Below are 22826 nucleotides of genomic sequence, written 5' to 3'. Positions count from 1 at the left end.
ATTGCAGTGCTATGATTTTCTCATGTAAATAACTTATTAAATGATATGTATATTATTGAGATGATATACTTTTAAATCAAATAGCGCTATGTTTCCTTTGTTACTACAACTTTTCTTAATATATATATTTCAGTTTTCAGAGCAGAATATAATACATTACAATGTTTGAAAATAACTGTATTAAATTTGTTGCAGGGATTTATAATTGTATTTTCAAAATCTGTATCAACAGTTTTTGTACATCCGTTTTTGTTTTGTTTACTACTGTTGTCATATGTGAATTCTTTTGATGTTTTATTGTTAACCATAAGATTGTATTGTTTTTTTAAATATTGTGTTTTCTTAAGAAATTCATGTACTAATCCTTTGTTTATGTCAGTAGCTATGTACAGCAGAACCTGAAACAATCAAATTATGATGACAAATACTGATTGCAGTGACATTAAAATACCACAAAAGAACAGCAATTTGAAAAGGAAATACTAGCAGATGGTAGATATTGTACAATAAGTTTAAATGAGTTTAAGGTTGAAGGAGGTGAATACTGTACTATACTAATAGAAAAATCCAAAATTGATCGATTCATAGTCAAACTTTGTAAATATACGTCTAAAGTACAATTAATTAAAAAATGTATGCACCCAACCTTACCTTTCTTTCTTATAAATATTAAAGATTTCTTTTTATCACACTGATAAAATTTATCAAAGATTATTTGTTTTAGATAAATCTAGTTTGGGTCTAGTAGTTAATGGTCCTTTTTTAGATTTTCCTTATTCCTTCTCCACTAAAACAAGACGATTTTTCGTTCTCTATTGTTAATTTTCTCTGTGTTGGACTTGGTGTTTCTTTGACCTTTCTCATCGTGTATACAATTCGGAAACTTGTTCTTAATGTTCTTGTATATTGTTAAGTGTTGCAATTAAATTAACGAAATATATTGTATTATTAGTAAATTAATGAAGTCAAATAAATCAAATTTTTGTATAATGTTTGAGAAATTATCAAACCAATGCAAGCATATATTTTTAAATTGTTATTTGGATGGAGAGTTGTCTCATTGGCACTCACACCACATCTTCCTATATCTATATAAACTAAACTAAGTCCAATGTGCAAAATATTTCTTTACATTCGTACACATCTTTTACGTATAATCGACAAAAGATATTTGGATCGAGTACTTTGTTAAATTGTTCCTTTAAAATTGTTCTACGATGATAACTGATGTACCTATACTTTGACTATTGTATTTATTGTGTTTGTTTATATAACGCATCAATGTAAATATAACGGAATTTGATGAGACTGTCATCAAAGTGAGAGGATATGCGCTATAAAACCAGGTTTAACCCACCATTTTCTACATTTGAAAATGCCTATACAAAGTCAGGAATATGACAGTTCTTGTTCATTTGTTTTTGATGCGTTTTGTTATTTGATTTTGCCATGTGATTATGGACTTTCCGAATTGATTTTCTTCTAAGTTCGGTATTTTTGTGATTTTACTTTTTGCTTGCGTAATTACTCTGGGGAGTTGATGTCTATATTTGCAGATAGTTACATATTGATAAACAATTAACACAAACTCATGTGGCACGAATGAAAGCTTTTATTTATATTTTTCATGCGGACCCTTTTGTTAATGTCATGACTGTTGTTAAAATGTTCGGTTTTGATTTTCAGATTCAATTTATATTAATTTAGTAAACGTAATGGAATTGTGTAAACATAACGCTTTTTAAGATAAAGTTTCATAGAACTTTCAATTAGAATTTCGTAACCATCAATAATTTAAACCCTGTCACTTCTTACCGGTTACTGTGATGATGTTTATCAAGTATGTACGTTGAAACACGATCCATGTATTAGTAAAACATATTGATTCTTTGGACATCATTCGTACACCTTAGAAATATGTTTGTGTATACTTTTTATATATAGTGACATGGACTTTGTTTTTGTGTATCACATATGGACATTTTTGTATTTATAAAAAGCTATGGTCAAACACATATATATAAATAATATATATATGTCAAAGTGATTTTTAAATAACAAAGCATACATCTTCAAAAAGTCAAATTACAACTTATTATGACAAAGAGGAAGCCGGGAAAGAATGGACACCACATGCTGTCAAGGCATTGATACATACTTACGACAGCAAGAAAGAAAAAAATGTTGGAAGCAGTAGAAAAAGGAACAAAGTGTGGATAGACATAACGTATAAACTTAAAGAAATGGGCTTCACTTTTAGCGAAAAGCAGGTTAAAAATAAATTTCATTATCTTAAAAATAAATTAAAAAAAAATGGTAGATGACAACAAAACCTCAGGAGGCAGTAGAATGAAATGGGAATTCTTTGAGGAGATGAATGACCTCATGGGTAAAAAACTGAATGTACGTCCCCTGTATAACGTACGTGTCAGAGACAGCAATTTCTGATGATAAAGAAGAAGAAAATTCGACTGCAATTTACACATTTGAACTAGATGATGATGGACCAGAACTGGACAAGGAGCATGAGAGAAAAACACGGAAGTACGCAACAGCTTCTGATAAATTGGCAAGTCTGTTTGACGATTATTGGGGGAGAAAACAAACAGCAGAAAAAGCAAAAACAAAAGCACGTGAAGAAAGAGAACAGAAAAAAGAAGAAATGAAAGATAAAAGACATAAAGAAAAGGCCGACCTGCTAAGAGCAATGGTAGAAGCTTTACAAAACAAAAAAAAATTTAATATGATACTAATAATCAACAAACATTTATTCAAAAATATTAATATTTTGTCATTGTATTTATAAATTTTTAACAAGATTATTTCTTTTCTGGTTTCCACTTTATACAATTCCTTGTAGTCCAGGTCCGTTGTTTACATGATCGTCCATTTTTAGTTCTTCATCATTTAATATCTCTCCCTCTGTGATACAAATGTAATGTACAATGCAACAGAAAGTAACAGAATCTGTTGATTTTGGTAGTGTACAATCCAACATTTTGAATTTCCTAAATATTTCCTTTAACTGACCTATAGATCTTTCTACTACCCACGTGCTACTACCATTTGGGTAGAACTTTGAACAAAATTGTACCGCTGCTGTTCCCAGGTTAAGGTACCAAAGTCTTTGAATGGTGTCATCAGATTTTAAGAAAGAGAGTATGCTGCATCCCCAACCAAATGAAACTTTTTATTTATAATCCGCTTCCCTATTTAAGAATTTCGGAAAACACGGGCATCATGAACGGATTCAGGCCACCAAGTATTAAAAGACATGAACTTCGTCTCATAGTCGCATACTACTTGGGCAACAATACTATGGAATCATTTTCTGTTAATGTAATTTTCATGATGTTGATTTGGACCAGCTATTGCAATATGTGTTCCATCTATTGCACCAACCACACCTGGCATACCAGAGAACAACTAACAAATCATTATTCATAATAAGCAGTCTTGCTTTTAAATATTTTTTTCAATTTGAGATCAAAGAGACTGGTTACTAAGGAAATCTTACCTTTCGTATTTATCGGACATGTATGGATTGAAATAAGTACCCAGTTACTTGAATACGTGGTCCATTCTAAAGTTTGCAAAATTGATTGGCTACATAAAACACCAACGACCAAGTACATAGACAACTTAAGATTTTTTGTGTATAAATAATTTTTGTTTCCTTTACCTATTATTATATTCTATTGTTTTTTGGGACAAATATACCTTGAAATTCTCTAAAACTATTTTCATTTCTACGTAACTGCTCTCTTTTTGGCCAACGTATGAGTTGTGTTTTATCCTTCACCAGCGCCGTCACAATGCCGTCTAACGATTAAATCTCTGTCGAAACACTCACATCAAAACGACTTGCAACTTACCTATAGCACTCTGTATTTGCAAAATACCAAAATGCAATTAATATTTGTTTCTCTAATGTAAGGTGCGATCTACCTCCTTTATATTCTCGTCGTTCGACCTTTCCAGCAAGATAGTCTACAATTTTGTGAAAAATTTCTCGCTACATCGATGAAATATTGGTGACCTTCTGCTGTTCTGTATGTTCTATGGTCAGGTTGGTGTCGCTTGGACACATTCCCCATTTCCATTCTCAATTTTACAAGTCTGAGATGCAACAAAATGTACCCACTGCTACATATATCACGTAAAAAACTGAATATTTTGGACAAAAATTTGCGAAATATCAAATGTTATGAAATAGTTATTCTTTCTAATATGTTGAAAACACCTGATAGCCTGGAATTTCTACGAAATTCCTTATTGGCATAACTTAAACAATGTCAACAAAGGATTAAATTTTAGGTATTACCCTCCTCTCTTTCATTGCAGTAGCTTTTTTATATGTATAAAAGCGCCTCATCATCACTGTCTCCAGATGTTTCATCAGATGAAGATGATGAACTGTCAATGAATCAAAGTTGTCTACGCATAGAAGAGATAAAAGGTATACATCTACTTTGTCTAAAACATCTTCTGCAGTAGCCATTTTCCTGCGTAATAAGTCTGTTAATCAACACCATGTGTATGCATATATGAAAGTTTAAAACAAGTTCAAAACATACTGTTTAAACGATGTATTTGTTTCTACATATTTTAGCGTTTAACAAACGCCACTCTACGTTTTCAAATTTTTTGTTAGAAAGAAATCAACCCTTTAAGTTAGATTGAAGACATTATATCTGCACTTGTTTTGTAATAGAACGAACCATTAAGTTGTATAACAACACATTACTTTTTTGTATTAAAAGTATCATATGACTTTATGTAAAGTGTTTCACAACCATACAGTATACCCCATATCACTTGTTCATGTTTACAGTAACTGTTGTGTTGTTGATTACAAATGTAAGAACGTAAGAATAGTCACGATCCAGATAAACTGACTGTGTCCTTGAACATCATATATTTTAACCTGTAGAAAGATGTTTGAATATACTTTTTTAGCTCACCTGGCCCAAAGGGCCAAGTGAGCTTTCCCATCACTTGGCGTCCGGCGTCCGGCGTCGTCCGTCGTCGTCCTTCGTTAACTTTTACAAATATCTTCTCCTCTGAAACTACTGGGCCAAATTTAACCAATTTTATCCAAAATTTTAGCCACAATCATCATTGGGGTATCTAGTTTAAAAAATGTGTCCGGTGACCCGGCCAACCAACCAAGATGGCTGCCACGGCTAAAAATAGAACATAGGGGTAAAATGGAGTTTTTGGCTTATAACTCAAAAACCAAAGCATTTAGAGCAAATCTGACATTGATAAAATTGTTTATCAGGTCAAGATCTATATGCCTAGAAATTTTCAGATGAATTGGACATTCCGTTGTTAGATTGCTGCCCCTGAACTGGTAATTTTAAGGAAATTTTGCCGTTTTGGGTTATTATCTTGAATATAATTATAGATAGAGATTAATTTTTTACAGGAATAATGTTCTGCAAAGTGAGATCTACAAATAAGTCAACATGATCGAAATGGTCAGATGACCCCTTTAGGAGTTATTGCCCTTTATACTAAATTTTTTAACGATTTTTCGTAAATCTTAGTTATCTTTTAGAAACATATTCTCCTCTGAAACAACTGGGCCAAATTAAACCAAACGTGACCATAATCATCATTGGGGCATCTAGTTTAAAAACTGTGTCCGGTGACCCGGCCAGCCAACCAAGATGGCCGCCACGGCTTAAAATAGAACAAAGGGATAAAATGCAGTTCTTGGCTTATAACTCAAAAACAAAAGCATTTAGAGCAAATCTGACATGGGTAAAATTGTTTATCAGGTCAAGATCTATCTGCCCTGGAATTTTCAGATGAATCGCATAACCGGTTGTTAGGTTGCTGCCCCTGAATTGGTAATTTTAAGGAAATTTTGCTGTTTTTGGTTATTATCTTGAATATTATTATAGATAGAGATAAACTGTAAACAGTAATAATGTACAACAAATTAAGACCTAAAAATAAGTCAACATGACCAAAATAGTCAATTGACCCCCTAAGGAGTTATTGCTCTTCGTAGTCATTTTTTAACAATTTTCATAAAATTTGTAGATTTTTACTAATATTTTCCACAGACACTACTAGTTATAGTTAGAGATAATTGTAAACAGCAAGAATAAAGTAAGATCTACAAACACATCACCATCACCAAAACACAATTTTGTCATGAATCCATCTGTGTCTATTGTTTAATATTCACATAGACCAAGGTGAGCGACACAGGCTCTTTAGAGCCTCTAGTTTTATAGTGAATCACATGAATTTGGAATTAATATTCTTATGGTATGTACATGGTTACGCTTTTCGAACAATGTTTATGACGGCTTAGAAATTACTGTGAGCACCACGATAAATACTATATAAGTATCGGATTTATATATGATTATAGAACCCTACCCGATGTACCGCCTAAAAAATACCCGTGAGTTCTAACTAAAGTCTCATATTTAGATAGTAATCAAACTAGTTCTATAAACTTATTTACAAATTATTTCCACAGTTACTAAAGATAGAAATAGATAAGGATAACTCCAAATATAACGAATACATTTAATCATCATACCTCAGTACTCATTCTCTATAAAAAAAAATACACATCAGTTTGACTATTTTTTTCAAATTGCAAGCGTTGAACTATTAGACTGGTCAATAGTTTCTAACTATTGGACCTCGATGAAACTATATGACACTGCAAGCGTCATTATATTTCGCAAAATTTCCAATGCAGCTACCGGGTTGGAGAATTTTGAAAATACCGTGGGAGTAAAAACGTCGCTTTTTACATATTGAATGATATCAAGGGTTGACGTCAGTACAATCCATAGCCTTAGCATTTCAAAATATTTATGAAGTAAACGTTATGGTTTGTTTTCTGCTTTATATTTTGCGATAGTTAATTTATCCCCGCCATATATTGTCTGTTTTCGATATTATGTAACACTTACTGACTGGATATTCGTAGAAAAGTTAGATTATTGTCCCCTTCGATACAACTATTGTCTCGGCTACGTCTCAGGACAAAAGTTGCACCTCGGAGGACAATTAACACTCTAGTCTACTCATGACCAGTCAATAAGTATATTAGATCATACTATAACATCCATCTACTGCGAATACTTGTCAGGGTGAGTTGAAAAATAAAACTGTATATATGTATTTTCCACAAACATAAGACGTCTGTAAGTGCCAGGAAACAGCAAAATTGGTCGCCGAACCACGATTGAGATAGTGATTTTAAATTCGAAATCACAAGGTATATCTTTATTTGTAAATAACTATGTTTTGTATATATATATATATATATTTAGTGTTTGACCTCGGCAGGTTTATGTCTCTAAATAAATTTAGATTATACAGTTGAGCGTACACTGCCTTGCAAAAAAAACCAAACAGATTGACAGATGATTTATTCTTTGTCATTGATGATCGTGTTGCTCCGTTTTGAATTTTCCGCATAGTCACCTGTGTACTGTTGTTTTTCTTTACTTCAATATTTTTTTTTGTCAGTTTTTCTCCGACTTATATTCCTATTGATAACTTCTGTTCATATGAATAACCCGCCTTTTACGTTTTGTCAGATATACGGAATTCCTTGACACTATCCATGTAGTGCGTATACTACTCGCCGCATTCTACTGCTATTTTCGTAATGTTATTGCATATATAGTACTCTTAAAAGCTTTTTTTTGAAAGTCTTATAAAAACCCTTGTTATTTTTTTAACAAATTAAGGTGCCAATGTCAAATATTAACATATATAGAAAAAAAAGTTTCAAGCCAAATTTAAATTTGTACTTTTATTTTGTATTTATTTAGTTACGATCGGTTTATTATAATCCTTGAAAAAAATGGAAACAGTGAGCGAACATCAATAAAGGGTGTTTTCACAGTTCTATTCATTGACACATTCGTTTAGAGGTCGTCTCAAAAATAGTATTGACGACATTGGAGCGCGGGCGTGTCTGCAATCACCCTTTCCCTATGTCAACAACCCTTGCAAAATGTACTACAAAACATGAAATAAGTATATACTCGATATTTGATATTAAAATAAATATCAATCGTACTGTATGACAAAAGTCTGCTTAATGTTTAAATACCTTTTCTTTTATTAAAACATTCAAACTTGATACGAAGCACATAAATCACACGAATGATATATCTTATCTTTTTTTCATTTACGAATCATTTATGCATATGTCTCAGTAAAATGAGTAGGTGCGGTAAGAGAAGATTTTGGCCTCAAATTTCAGGTTCATTTCATGAAAGATTTGGACACTTTTTAAACACTGAAATGTCTATTTCATTTGATTCAATTAGTTTATTTGAAAGATTTTAACAGATTAAGGGGGCTCGCGGGTCTCAATCATTTTTTTATATTTAATATAGGATTTCGCTATATTTTTCTATAAATGAACTTTATCTTATATTTAATAGAAAAATGAAATTAAAAAATGCGGTCACCGTTCATTTACGCTCACAATCTGCCATCGAAAGAGGCATACATTGTTGGGAGTGTCCTTTTTTCTGTTGTCTAGGAAAAAAAGCGGTAATATCGAAATAAAATCAAAGCACCAAAGGGAGCTATAGGCAGTTAATCAAAAACCCAAAGGCAAACATTGCACGTGCAGATGAATAGTGTAAATACTTAGTCAAAATATTTATCTCAGGCATTGTTCACAGCTATTTCTAAAATACCAAATAATGCTTGTACAGTTATGTTTATGTTATGCAATCCTTCCACTTTCAAAAGTTATTTCCAATTTATATTTATAAAGATTCAATGTCTGAAATTATACACATACACTGTCCTATGTTAGGGGAGAGTTTTGTGCCAGTTAAGATGTTTAAGCCGCCACATTCTGTATGTACCTGTCCATAGTGAGGACCCACTAATGTGGTGATTGTAGCTGTATATCATATTAATTTTTCATAATTGTTTTTTACATTTTTTTAAAATTTGATTAATTTCTTGTGTATACTTCTGATTTTAATATGATGTCCAAGTTATTGTAAATGCTGTTTTGGTGCGACGTTGGAAAGTTCCAGGCGGAAAGAACTCCGGAACTTATTAACTACATTGTAGTTACTTTGTTCTTCCTCTGGTTTAAAAGTTCCACTGGAACAAGTGACCAGTTGAAATAGTTTACATTTTTGTTATTATGTTAAGGGGCCAGCAAAAGCAATCCTTTGGATGTAAAATTTTCTCCCTGCATTAAAGATACATTGGTAACCTTCGACTGTTTCGCTCTAAGATCTGGTTGTCTCTATGACACATTTCCCATTTTCACCATGATCACCACAGCCACTTGTTTTATCCATAGGAAGGTCGACTATCCATATAAATAGAAGAAATGGCTAAGGATTTGTTTTTAGGTCACGACAATCTCCGCTTTGGACGCTTTTTCTACCCTTCAACTTAATGCGAAAAATCTCTACCTTATATTAATCGATTCAGTGAATATTTTCCTTTAACACTAAATTATTTTCATAATCCCCACAGTGTTCCTGATGAGAATCTTTTTTTTCTTTTGTTTCACATTGTTGATTGCAGATGAGAATCTTTTTTTCTTTTGTTTTACATTGTTGATTGTTTTTCATTGGCATCGGCTTGAGATATAAGAGAGATGAATGTATGCTATACATTTATTACATAATAGATAAATAATAAATTAACAAACAATAACAATGGGTATGCAGTCTACTTTGCAAGTGGTGCAGTATGCCTGGCCTCACGGTCATAAAACTTTCGAGCACGATTTTTGTACTCAGACTCGAGATTCAACCAATCAAAATACTGGATTTCATGTTTCGAGCATGATTTTTGTGTTCCGAGCACTGAGCAAAGTTTTATGACTTCAACCCCTGGTCTTGGCCTTTGGAACTGGGTTGGCACCATTTGAAGTCAGCTTTCCAGGCATTGTTGAACTTTGTCAAATATTTCTGATGTTTTGAACCTGGTATCTTTGAAGACGGAGATAACTGTCGTTTTGGTATTTTGAACACATACTGGTGTACAAAATAATCATTTTGTTTATATAATTTTTCAGTCAGCTTGTGTAGCAAACAGCTCACAATGAACTGAAACCATTTCTTTTTCCAGTATTTTCGTTTACAATAAATGTTTTTTTCTCGGCATCAAAACACTTCCGATAAATGTTTAGACAACAACATTCCATTTTCTATCTGTGTCGGTATTTATCGGTATTTACCTTTAATCATCCTTGGCTTGTGCCATAACAGAAGCCACATAGAGTAATTGATAATCCAACACCTTTTGATTGTTCAATCAAACTATTATCACTTGTAAATTAGCCGTTATGTTCTTCTCATATATTTTTTGATAGTATGATACTAAACCCCTAACGGGAGGGATTGTGCCTGATATTCATATGATGAAGACTTAATTTTTCAATCAGTTTAATTGAGGGTTGGAGCTGGCATGTCAGTTAACTGCTAGTAGTCTGTTGTTATTTATGTATTATTGTCATTTTATTTATTTTCTTTTGTTACATCTTTTGACATCGGACTCGGACTTCTCTTGAACTGAATTTTAATGTGCGTATTGTTATTCTTTTACTTTTCTACATTGGCTAGAGGTATAGGGGGAGTGTTGAGATCTCATAAACATGTTTAACCCCGCCGCAATTTTGCGCCTGTCCCAAGTCAGGAGCCTCTGGCCTTTGTTGGTCTTGTATATTTAAAATTTTAGTTTCTTGTGTATAATTCGGAGTTAAGTATGACGTCCATTATCACTGTACTATTATGCATATTTTAGGGGCCAGCTGAAGGGCACCTACGAGTGCGGGAATTCTCGCTACATTGAAGACCCATTGGTTGCCTTCGGCTGTTGTCTGCTCTATGGTCGGGTGGTTGTCGCTTTGACATATTCACCATTTCCTTCTAAATTTTATTTAGCAAGGATTCAGGTTACACCGGAAACGTTCGATAAACCTCGGGTTTTTACAATCTCAATGAAAAATTTTGTAAACATATTGGCAAAAATGGCGACTGAAAATTTTCATGAAACTTTTTCTGCACACGAGTTTTTCCTCTTCGACGGGAGTACGGGAGGGGACCCCTGAAAACGGGAATTTTGTACTCCCGTCGAGATGTTCACATGTATGTATGTATTATCAGAATTCTCCCAATTTAAAAGGTACGTAAATTTCGTCTTCTATGTAATTTGAAATTGCCGCCAACTTATATCAGCTGATTAATAGACTGCTGACGTATGTAATACGTATCGATGACCAACAATATTCCTACGACTTTTGCCATATATGAAATGTAAACGACTCATCTTTATAGATTTTCGGCGATCAAATATTTCATACAATTGATCTTTGACATCTTAGCCAACAGCACAGGTGATAATAAACTGTAGAAGGATTTCTATCCAGCACTACTTCCTATGTGCAACTTCAAAACGTTTTGGAAAATCGACGACCATTTAACGTTTTTATGGTAATATTTTTTATATGCCAGAATAAAAAGTATGAAAAAAGTGTCCAATTAGTTAAAAATAACATGATAGCCAGCCAGATAATAAAAGTGGCACATATTTCAGTATTTATTGGGTAAAACATAAATCTAGGGTGCTCGCATAAAGCAGCTTAACTGCTTAAAAAGAACTAAATAACAGAAATCACTTAAATTTTACAATTATTTAGTTTATGTACAACTTATTCGAAAACAACAATAAAAAATATAGGTCACCGTTGAGTTGAAAAAAGGTATTTCAATTTTAATACCAAAAAATTGCAGTTTTGCACCAAAAAGAGACAATTTGGAGCTTTTTAATGAGTCACCTGATTTTTTGGAAAGATTTTTGCACCATATGATAAAGTAACAATTACTAAAGGTAATAAATCAAATTTGTTATTAAAAAATGAATGTTTACTTTATTTTTGTAAATTTTATACCCGCGAGCTTCCTTAACTCATTAAAAACGCTCCGATTCAAGCTTAAATATGAAAAACTATCAAATATGCAAAACATCATCTCTTTTCAGATTAATTTTTGTCAAAAATGAAAGTGGCCACATCCGTGTTCATCCTCTACCTTTATATATGGTATGTATTATCATCAAATACAACTTACATTCCAATATTATGAATGAACACGAATGCGTAAAATTTAACTAAAATGCGAAAATTGTGAAGATTTCAGTAATTTAGCATTACTAAATGATGTAAGTACTCGATATATGTGCATTGTATTGTCAAAAATAGCCCATATTTGTATAGCATAAGCATTATACTTTCAAATGAATAGCTTAAAGATAACATTTTCACAATTTTGTAAAACTGCTATATTTTGGGGCCAAAAAGGGGTCTTTCTGAACCTACTCCTTTAGTTTGTTAGCACCCCTTTTACCGAATAATAAATGCCCCAGTTACCATATTTAAGTACATGAATCTAAAATCTATGTACTATCTTCCTCCATCTCTTTGTTTCTTGATAGTGACCTAAAAGTGTGACTGATTTGAAATCTCTTCATCAAATAACCAATAATCAGACTCGCCCGTTCCACTACCAGACCAGAACGGCGAGTTAAATGCTCCACCAGATTCCTCGCTAGGAATCCGGTCGTTGAATAAATTGACGAATACTTGGTCGTAATAAATCTCGTCGAAATAAGTCGAAGTAGTTGTAGTGTCACCTTCAGTTGAGTCAATAGGCTTGTAAATCCGACGAATAACTGAATGATCTTGTGAAAAGCAACATGTATTATTATCTCCACGTGACAAGTTTATCATTCCATGAATCATACTTGGTATATAGAGAAAACATAAACATACTACGGTCACAACTACTAATCGAAAAGACATTGCTTTATTTAGATGTCTTTTCCCCCAACGTGGAAATCTGATTACCAATGCCTTTTGTATGGACAACAAAGTAGTAACCACTACAGATATCATGTGGCTGGGGTATATCAAACCTTCTATTGCAAACAGTACAGCACATAGTGGATACTTCCTTTCCCAATACCATCCATTAAAATGATAACCTTCACTCCCTTCAAGGTCATTATAGAAGAAGATATATCCAGTTACGTTTGGTATTGTCAAAAACAATGCAGTTAACGTATCTGTAACTGCTAAAACAGAAAGTAAAATTGTAACTGGAGAGCGATGCATCAAAAACACTATTAATAGAAATGTGTTTAATATCACTAAAAGTCCAGCAAATGTTATTTGGAAGTAAACATTCCAAACGTCTGGAACCATATACTGCACCGTATAACATGATTCTTCAGACATTTCGAACTAGTCAGCATTCAGAACTGTAATATTACAAAAATAAGAAGTAGTCTAATATAAAGCCCATTTGTTCATTAATTTTTAATATACCTTTCTTTTACAAATTCCCACATCTAATCAGTTAAAATGCATTACTACATGTACTTAGTTGAAATGAAAATTCACATTAATATTTTGTCTATTGCTAGATGATATATTATATGGTCAATAGATAGCTGTTGCATATTACGCTTACTTGTATTTTAGTATTTGAAAAACAGAGTGTTTAAATAAGATTTTTTCTTCCATGATAAGGATGTTAAAGTGCCTATCAACGTTAACTTATCTATCAATTAACAGGTTAATGGAAACATTGTTGTTTTGTTACTTTCATCTTCAACCTGCACAGATTTGATACCTTTTCCTGATTTGATCTTAGTATAATTTTCAGATATAAATGTTAACAAATTCAGTATTCTTCACTTAACTTTTGAAAATATCGTATTTCTATTGAGTAATTACTATAAATCATCAACTGTTGACTGTATATGACCTTGAGCGAAATACATAACTAAAGCATAAACAAAAAGTGAAAATTGTAGAAAACAAAGTATATCCCATTGGGTGATTCATCCAAAACCAATACATGCACATACGAAATCTACATAAACACAAAAACAATGAACAGCGCTTCCATTGTTAGTTTTCCTATCAAATTCACAGTTATGCTCCTTAAACTTTTGGTTTGAGGTGAACATGTGATCAATTTTAGCAGATCCACCCTTTTTTGTCTAAAATATATCTCAACAAAAAAGAATAGAAGATAGTTTTCACTTGACTACCGAAACGTTAATGTAAATGAGAGGGGCCATGGATACCAAAGGCACATTGAAACGCATAAGTCAATGATAAACTAACAACAACTTTGCCAAATAAAGGCAACAGTAGTATACCGCTATTCAAACCTCATAAATCCATGGACAAAAAACAAAATCGGGGTAACAAACCAAAACCGAGCGAAACGCATTAAATATAAGAGGAGAACAACGACACAACACAGAAACAGGTCAATCATCAGACAAAACACCAAGAGAATAACAAATGTAACATGAAAACCAAATACATGAATTTGGGATAGACAAGTACCGTGCCACGTCTTATCTCAATATCTCAAAAATAAGAGAAAACACAAACAACTCGACGTTGAAATGCAAAGCAAAGAGAAACGAACAATATTATAACAATGACCATCTTCCTGACTTGGTACAGGACACTTTTAAAGGGGAATAAAAGTGGTGGGTTGAACCTGGTTTTAAGGCATGCCAAACCTCGCACTTTAATGGCAAAGTTAAATATAACATTGAAATGACAACATAATATTACAGGACTACAATACAAATAAATAGGAGAACATATTAGACACAGAAAAACATGATTAATAGATAACAAAAAGCATCAGGTTTAAAATTCAATACGCCAAAAACGCGCCTTGTCCACACAAGACTCACCAATGACGTCCAGATATAAAAGATCGAAAGTGAAAAAAGTACAAAGTTGTACAGCACTGAAGATCAAAAGTTGAAAAGGTTTCGCAAAATACGGCATTGTTTTTATGCCCAAAAACGACCAAAAGACAACGACAGTATACAAAACACAACATAATAAGCTAGCTCGTGACTGATGGGAAGACAAATTTCAAGACTTATGTCTATCTCCTTAGGCTATACGTATTTTAGTAAAGCTTCCTGTTAGGAGTTATTCTCCTCGTTCCTTGTATTAAAACAATAAAATATTTCTAACTTATCTAACACGTTTCACTGTACCAATTGGGTTTCAACTTTAATCATAGAATCACAATCCATGGAAAAATTTATTGAAACAATAACAGCCAGCATAAGAAAATGTTTTTCAATAATTAATCATACATGAGATATATATTACTTAAACTTTTTAACATAAACATACTTTTTAGAGCGTTCTTACATTTTAACGAAAGGTAACAACGAACGTAAAGAAAACGTGTAAACCAGTTCCGTGACAACGCTAAGAATCTTTGCGTTATCAGGTAAAACCGCATTCTCTTTCAAATCAAAGTTATCTTTAACAATTTAAGCATATTACAACTAAATTGCACATTTAATATCTGAAAATATAGAAAATATACTAACATTCAATATGTAGTGCAAGTTAACACCCAAGTAGCAGCAGACATTTAATGTAGAGATCTAGGAATACCGACGTCTTGCCTGTTCTTGATGATCAGCATTCTATTGTTTTCCAATTGTTTTACGAATACTCGACCTTCGGCAGTTTTCAGTAATCACTGATTTGACTTTTGGATTGCACATCAGCAAGGGTTTTTAATTGTTCAGTTCTATATGGTGGCAGGTTTTCAGTTATGAAAATACCATTTTGTCACCTTTTTATTTTGGTAGACCAATTGCTTCATTGTATATGATATTAATCTGACTGTTTTTCCTATAACATGTATCCTTCCAATGTCATTCGGGACGATATTTATATCCAGCTTGTTCCTGGTGATAATCAGGACTTTATCATCTGTATTGACAGGGTGTAAGATATTTTCATGGTTGTCAACAGGAACTGGACCATTATGGAAACGCAGATTTGTTCTTCTGGAATAGTATTCCTGAGGTTAGCAATCAAAGCCTGAGTGTTAACTGGCTAGTGGCACGTTAGTTCGACTACTTAGACCGCTCGACCACCGAGTCCCCCATAGCCTGCCTGTTTGAGATTGAGCATTCCCGAAGAGGTGATTTCAAAAAATCGTTACGGATGCACAAATAAATGAAATATTGTGATTGTATTCATTTGCTGAAAATTTTATGGAAATGAGGCATTCACGGGCTGCTTCAGATAGGTAATGAATCTCATTTTAGGCAATTTGGAACCTTGGATCAATAGTTCAATTGTACGTGAAAGTAGTGACCCTCGAACTGTTTTTTTTAATAGTTTTTCATGATTTGATGATTTACGAATACAGCTTAGAAATTGGTCCATCACAAATCACATGCATAACTCCAGAAAAAAGTCTAGTTACGTTGATAGAACAGTTTTATTTGCCAGGTATTCCTTGCTACAACAAGTAATTGCATATAATTGGAAATATAATGTAACTATATAATACAAACTATGTTTGGTAAATTTAATACGATATATTTAATCAGCCGTGGTACTGCAGATATTTCTATTATTTAAGATACATACAAGAAAGGTTATTAGGTTTAAAGGACGTGTAATAATTGTCCTTTTCATTTTTGGATATAGGTTGTATATCAAAATGTATATGTGTAGTATTTGCATCTAGAATATAAATGTAGGACTGTTCTGCTTATTTTTATTGTCGATTGTAAGAAATCACATCTTTATTCGATAATATTAATTCTTATATTTAATATATTCAGGGAACGACCATTTAATTTCAGGGGGAGAGGTCATGGCTTTTTCTGAAACAATATTTTGATCCCACAATTTAATGAAAACAAATATTTTGGTCAAGCAGATGACCAAAAAAAAATTGGAATACAGATTTCTAAATACCTTATACTGCGAAATATTGAAAAAATAATTTTCTTTTTTTTTTAAATTAAATAAAATTGATAGCACTTTGCGCGAAAATATCTCTGCTTAAAACAAAAAAAACATAAACCCCCGCCCATCCGCCTTTTAAGTTAAATGGTTCCACTTTTAATGTTCACTACTGTAATGAGCGATAGTAAGAAATGGCCGATTCTAAAAACAATGTATTATCCTCCAATAAAAATAATGACTGACAAATATGCATAAAATCAATTACTTAGTACTCATATATGAATAAATCATATGTTTACAAAAGTGAAACCAATGTATTGTTACCTATCTCAACGGTTTAACGGATCAAATGATCAATTGTTATAGATCTATATTGACGGGATTTAAATATTTTCTTATTTGATACCTGATCACTTGATCTTTACATATTATCATCAAAGAGTCACCATGCATCAATGATCGATAAAGGTCATCATTGTATATTTAACAATACTTTAGGGGAAGATATCATATTGATTTTACCGTTATGATTTGTTATTTTACACATATTTCTATTAATGTTAAAAGACAGTGTGCATGCTTTAGTTGTTTTGAAACTTATTATGTTTTTGACGTTTACCTTCAGATTGTCTCACGCAACAGTGATTCGTACTTGAACACAGTTTTTTCTTTCATTGTTGACAAATAAAACTATAATCATTTAAGAGTTTTATATTTTGGATTTTGAATAATTGGATAAATATGAGTAGATTCAAATATGAACTTAAGTGTAAACTGGATAGACTCAACGAAGAAATGAAATCATGGATTAAACAAGTAGACTATGCTATCCGTTTGTGGTCCAGACTTCCAGACTCTACTCTCTATGAGTCTTACGAACAGGTACTGACACTGATGTACAGAAAACTTGTAAGTAATGATACATTTTTGACATTGACATTTTAGTTGTACGTACGATGATATATATATATATACCAATTGTTCCTAATTATCATGTTAAATACATTGAAAACAAAACAATTTATAATTTCATGCGCTCGAATCGTTTTTCTGGATTTACCTTTATCAGGAGCAAAATATTTGAAAGCCAAAGATTTATAAATACAATCAGTTGAAAATATATATGACAAAAATACCTAAAATACAACCAAATCAATCTAAGGTTGACGAGTGATTTGAAACCTTAGATTCTATAATTTTACTGATATCTATAAACAGACAATTTTAGACATTATTATTATTAAGCAGGTCAATACCGAAGTACTGACTATTGAGCTGATGATACCCTCTGTGATTTATAGTCCACCAGTAGAAATATCTACCCAGTATAAACTGATGCTAAACTGGAGTGCAAAATATCGAAACGGTAGCGTTTCTGCGACTTTCGAATTGATACAAGTTATTTTCGTTTACATGTTTAACTCACAAATAAAACTAAGAAGGGGCTATCCTAAGCTTCGGTAGTCCACACACGACTCATGCGTTAATGCTTATTCGTAGCATAAGAGGGTGATACATTTATGATGTTTTCTCTTTACAATTTTTTTTTTAAATATTGAAGTTATATAAATAAACAGTGTACAATCGTTATTTGAGTGATGAAACTATTTATTTAGAACACATGGAAACACAAAACAAACAAGATTCTCTTAGAAAATAACTACAGTAACTTATTATTAGTACCAAATAATTATAATGAAATAATTTATAATAAAATGTTTGCTTTCAGGAAAGTGCTGGGTATAAGAAACTGAAGGAAAGGCAGACGACGACGATAATCAAAAGGAGTACTTCCCCCGAGACGAGGGCTGTTGAATTCGAGTTGAGGAAAACATTGGAGATGGAAATGTTAAAATCTATCAACCTTCTGGTAAGAGAAATTTACAACTATAGATTTGTTATGTAAATGTAATGAAAAATACTAATACAATTTTACTTAAATATTATGTTACCTTATTTTGAAATTGTCAATAGTGACAACTTTATAGGAACATGTACATTGTAGGAATCTCTAGAAAAGGAGAAAATAAAACGGAGGCTGGTAGAGGACGAAATGAGAGAAACGAAAAGGAAGTTTGAAAAGTCAAATGTTCCTCCAAAATATATGTACGTATTGGTATTATTACGTCACTGCGTTTTGTATGAATTCGCATCTTATTTACTTTGATGAAATACAAACAAAAAATTGGAATATCGATCTATTTTCCGACATGGCTGTGGTTTGCTTAATGAAGACAAAATCATTACAGGGATTGCTTTTCATATTATGATTTCATGGACAAATAGTTCTCCCTACAATGAAGATTTTGACCTAATAACTCAATACCGTCTACCTTTCCTCAATATCTGCATAACCGAAAGCCTTAGATAATTATTTATCTACTTAATGTTGTAATAACTTGTGTCCAATCACTTTTGCTTCTTTTGCAAATAAAATATGTTTAAACTAAGACAGTTGATTTTGAAAAGTCGATTAAAATGTTATTAATTAAAAATGTATGTTTTATTTTGCTACTAAATTGTTCTATTTCCTTGAAGTATGGTGTTGTATATTTTCTAAACAATATTTTTAACTACATATATACGCTACTTATACAAAAAAAACATTTAACAGAGTGAATGAACGAGACAGTAGTATGGATAAAGACGTCGATCAGCTTCTGGAGCTCGACAAACAAATAGCTGAACATATGGACGAAATGGATATTCCTGGAAGCAGGTACTACATTTATGTTTTATGATTACTTAAAACGTATTTCTTTAAGGCCATAATTTTAACGAGTCCAAATTGGACAGATAACACAACTTTTAGCTGAATTTAATGTGTATTGTATCTTTATTATTAGACATATATCATAAGAGATTAATGAATAAAATATTAAATTGGCCATATAGTGTACTTGACATGTCCTAGATTTTAGTTCATTTTATTTAGATCATTTACTTCCAACACTTTGAAGGATTTGATGGCCTCGTCGACAAGAGAGGTTCGAAACTGTAAATTAGTCCCGCACTTGGCATGTCCGTTCGACTCCAACCTTAAAGTTTATTTGACAAAGAGTTGTCAAGTTTCCTGCAAGACGTCGATGCATCTCGTCAGGTACTCCTGTGACCTCGTCCATTGAAAAAAATACCCCTACAATATCGCCAAGCGTTTTTGAATGTAAACTTAAACGCATCAAATAATCACTCGATAGGTTTGATGAGGCTAGATCGAATTCCTTTATTTTTTATGTCATTTATCATCAAGTGACATTTCCATATTGTTGCTTTTTCTAAAGTATATTACTAGCATTTTATTTATACAGCGCAGAAGGACTAGTGACGGACAGAAGCGGTGGCCTATCCACAGACAGAGCTGTTTCAGAACAAACAAACGCACCAGCTGTTATAACTGAAGTGTTTAAGTCTGTGTTCAATAACGAATGGAATGATTGTTTTACTGAAATGACCAAACGATATACAGATGACCATGCTATTGAATTATTACGGCGATGGCTCAAGGTATTAGAATTATAAAAAAGATTTGATACATTACTTAAAGCTAGTTTTGGAATACTTATACATGTATTATATTACTTCTGTCCCTTTAATAACTTCATAGCACAAATTAGCATTATGAAAACAATGCATATGTCACATGGTATGAATTCACATCTGATTAGATTGTTTTAGCATTCATATTTGATCAATAATTTTTTAGAATAGAAAATACAGCAGACAGTTTAAGATAGTCAATGTATTTTGTTTGTTTGTTTTTGTGCACTTATTTCATATGCAAGTACCATTTAACTTATGTTTAATTCACATTCTAAAAAGCTATTTTAATTTTACAGGAATGTTATTTTACATGCGTGGCATTAACAAAGGAACAAAGGAAAAACATAAAAGATGATACACTTAAATGTTTCTTTAAATTTATGCAAGTAAGTAGTCAAAATCGAAAAAAAAAAATTTTAAAGAACATTTGCATATCTATCCCATTACCAATACAATATAATTTCAATAACTCAGCTTCCTTATCAAAATAACCCAATTGCCATTGTGTAATGACCTATCTATAGCTGTTATATCTGTTGTCTGTGGTTGAGGGCTGTCTAACTGGCTATTTTACTACTTGAATAAACTAAAGTTGATGTATCCTTAAAAAAAGAGGGACGAAAGATACCAAAGGGACAGTCAAACTCATAAATCAATCATAAATCATAAAAAGGTGCGATCTACGCTATGTCTTTACAAACTGTGTCAAAGTAAGTTCTCAGTATTCATAGAGTCATATACTACTACGATTAATATTATTAAAATTAAAACTTGTCGAAACAGAAAGTTCAAAAATCAAAACTTATCAGCCAACCTGTAAAAAATTTAGAATGCAAAACAAAGATTATTCATCATTGAATACATTATTCTCATGTCTTCATTACAGTCACACGCTGTTGTGTCATTATCAGATAAATGTAAAAAGTACATAAGGACATATCAGAAGAAAACAGCCAAGGAGGCGTTACCTTTAATTGAACAGGTGAGTTTACTCAAGAAAGGGCATGGTTCACTTTACCTTTATATGAAAAAGTGAATTTACTCTAGAAAGTCCACGTTTAACTTTAACTAATGTTAAATGCATCTATGTTCGTTGTATATAATTTCTATTTAGCTACACACGAAATACTATAGAAGACGATATTTTATCGTATGTTTTTCTATCTTGTGATGTTATGCTATTGTTTCAGAAAAAGGGAGAAGGTTTGGATCCATTAAAACGTTTAATCCCGCTGCAAATGTTTGCACCTGTCCTAAGTCAGGAATCTGATGTATAGTAGTTGTCATTTGTTTATGTAATATATACGTGTTTCTCATTTGGATGGAGAGTTGTCTCATTGGCACTCACACCACATCTTCCTATATCTATTAACACTTCGTTAGAGACCACCAAATTAATTGTAACTATCTGTGATGTTTATAAGCTGCACACTTGTAATAAAAGGACATTTTACCTACACGTTTTTTTTTGGTGGGGAGGCGGGAGGGGTGTGGCAATAAAGACAACATTTGCACACAGATAAATATTCCATTCCTTCAAGATATACAAAATAAGCGGCATCAATATATGTATTGTTTCTTTGTGCAATCAAATGAAGCAAGTATTTTGAAGTAGTAGACTTGAATATTTTTGACCAAAGTGAAATATGCAAATTTGAATATTTAACATTTGTAGGACAAGCTGAAAATACCGTGAGTACTAGAATTCATGATATTCCAATAAAAATAAATTCAATCAGAAAATCTATTATTTCTTTTTTAGCTGTGTACTAAAAGGATCACCAGAGGTCAAAACTTTGGCACTGCTGCAACAGAGTATATAAAGAAGTGTGCTGAGGTTTGCTGGATTATGAACGTGCAGAATCCTTCTATTTTCTTGGACTTTGACCTCAGATATGGATATGTTATTGATCAACATTCTTTTTCAACGTTCAGAAAACATGGTGACTACGTCAACTACGTTGTATGGCCTGCTGTTTATTTGAACAGAAATGGGCCAATCTTGTGCAAAGGAATTGTTGAAAGTCAATAAATATGCAAGCGCTATCATTTAAGTGTACACGAGTATGGAAGAGTGAATACATGTGTTGGTGTGTGTGTGTGTGTGTGTGTGTGTGTGCAACTGACAAGGGGATATTTTCATGACATTTTTAGTTGGTTAAAATTTTGCAAATTTGACAGTGTTCCAAAAACAGAGAACTGACTCAAGTTAAAAACAATGTGGAGAAACCTCTGCTGATGAAATAATCTTGAAAAACAGTGTTGCTTAAGTGAAAATAATGTATGCAAATGCATTAAACCGTGCAATATCAAGAATAAAATCAATTTCATTATAATCATAATTTTATTGAATTTACTGTTATATAATAAAATACACTAATTATCTTTACATTATTTTAACTTTCAGTCCTATTTTTCTGACAAACAGTTTCAGGGCTACAGCTAGATTGACATTACAATATATTTTTTTATTTATCAAGTATAC

At 32.3% G+C, this 22826-nt stretch overlaps 1 protein-coding gene across 2 annotated transcripts; it reads left to right on the top strand.

Moving 5' to 3' along the window:
* Positions 1–17334: 17334 nt before the first annotated feature.
* Positions 17335–22444, top strand: LOC134696154 (uncharacterized). 2 transcript variants are annotated; one of them, XM_063557806.1, is made up of 8 exons: positions 17335–17683; positions 18531–18671; positions 18807–18907; positions 19416–19520; positions 20110–20305; positions 20638–20727; positions 21228–21323; positions 22104–22444. In XM_063557806.1, exons 1-8 carry the CDS (start codon positions 17543–17545, stop codon positions 22371–22373), a joined length of 1140 nt encoding a protein of 379 aa, XP_063413876.1. In that variant the 5' UTR covers positions 17335–17542; the 3' UTR covers positions 22374–22444. The 2 variants fall into 2 exon arrangements, with proteins under 2 accessions (XP_063413876.1, XP_063413875.1); XM_063557805.1 differs by having other exon boundaries at positions 17337–17710.
* Positions 22445–22826: the final 382 nt, after the last annotated feature.

The sequence above is a fragment of the Mytilus trossulus genome, chromosome 14 (genome assembly GCF_036588685.1).
Source record: "Mytilus trossulus isolate FHL-02 chromosome 14, PNRI_Mtr1.1.1.hap1, whole genome shotgun sequence".
Lineage (NCBI taxonomy): Eukaryota > Metazoa > Mollusca > Bivalvia > Mytilida > Mytilidae > Mytilus > Mytilus trossulus.
Note: the sequence above shows the minus strand (reverse complement) of the source record. Positions and strands in the feature narration are given on the sequence as shown.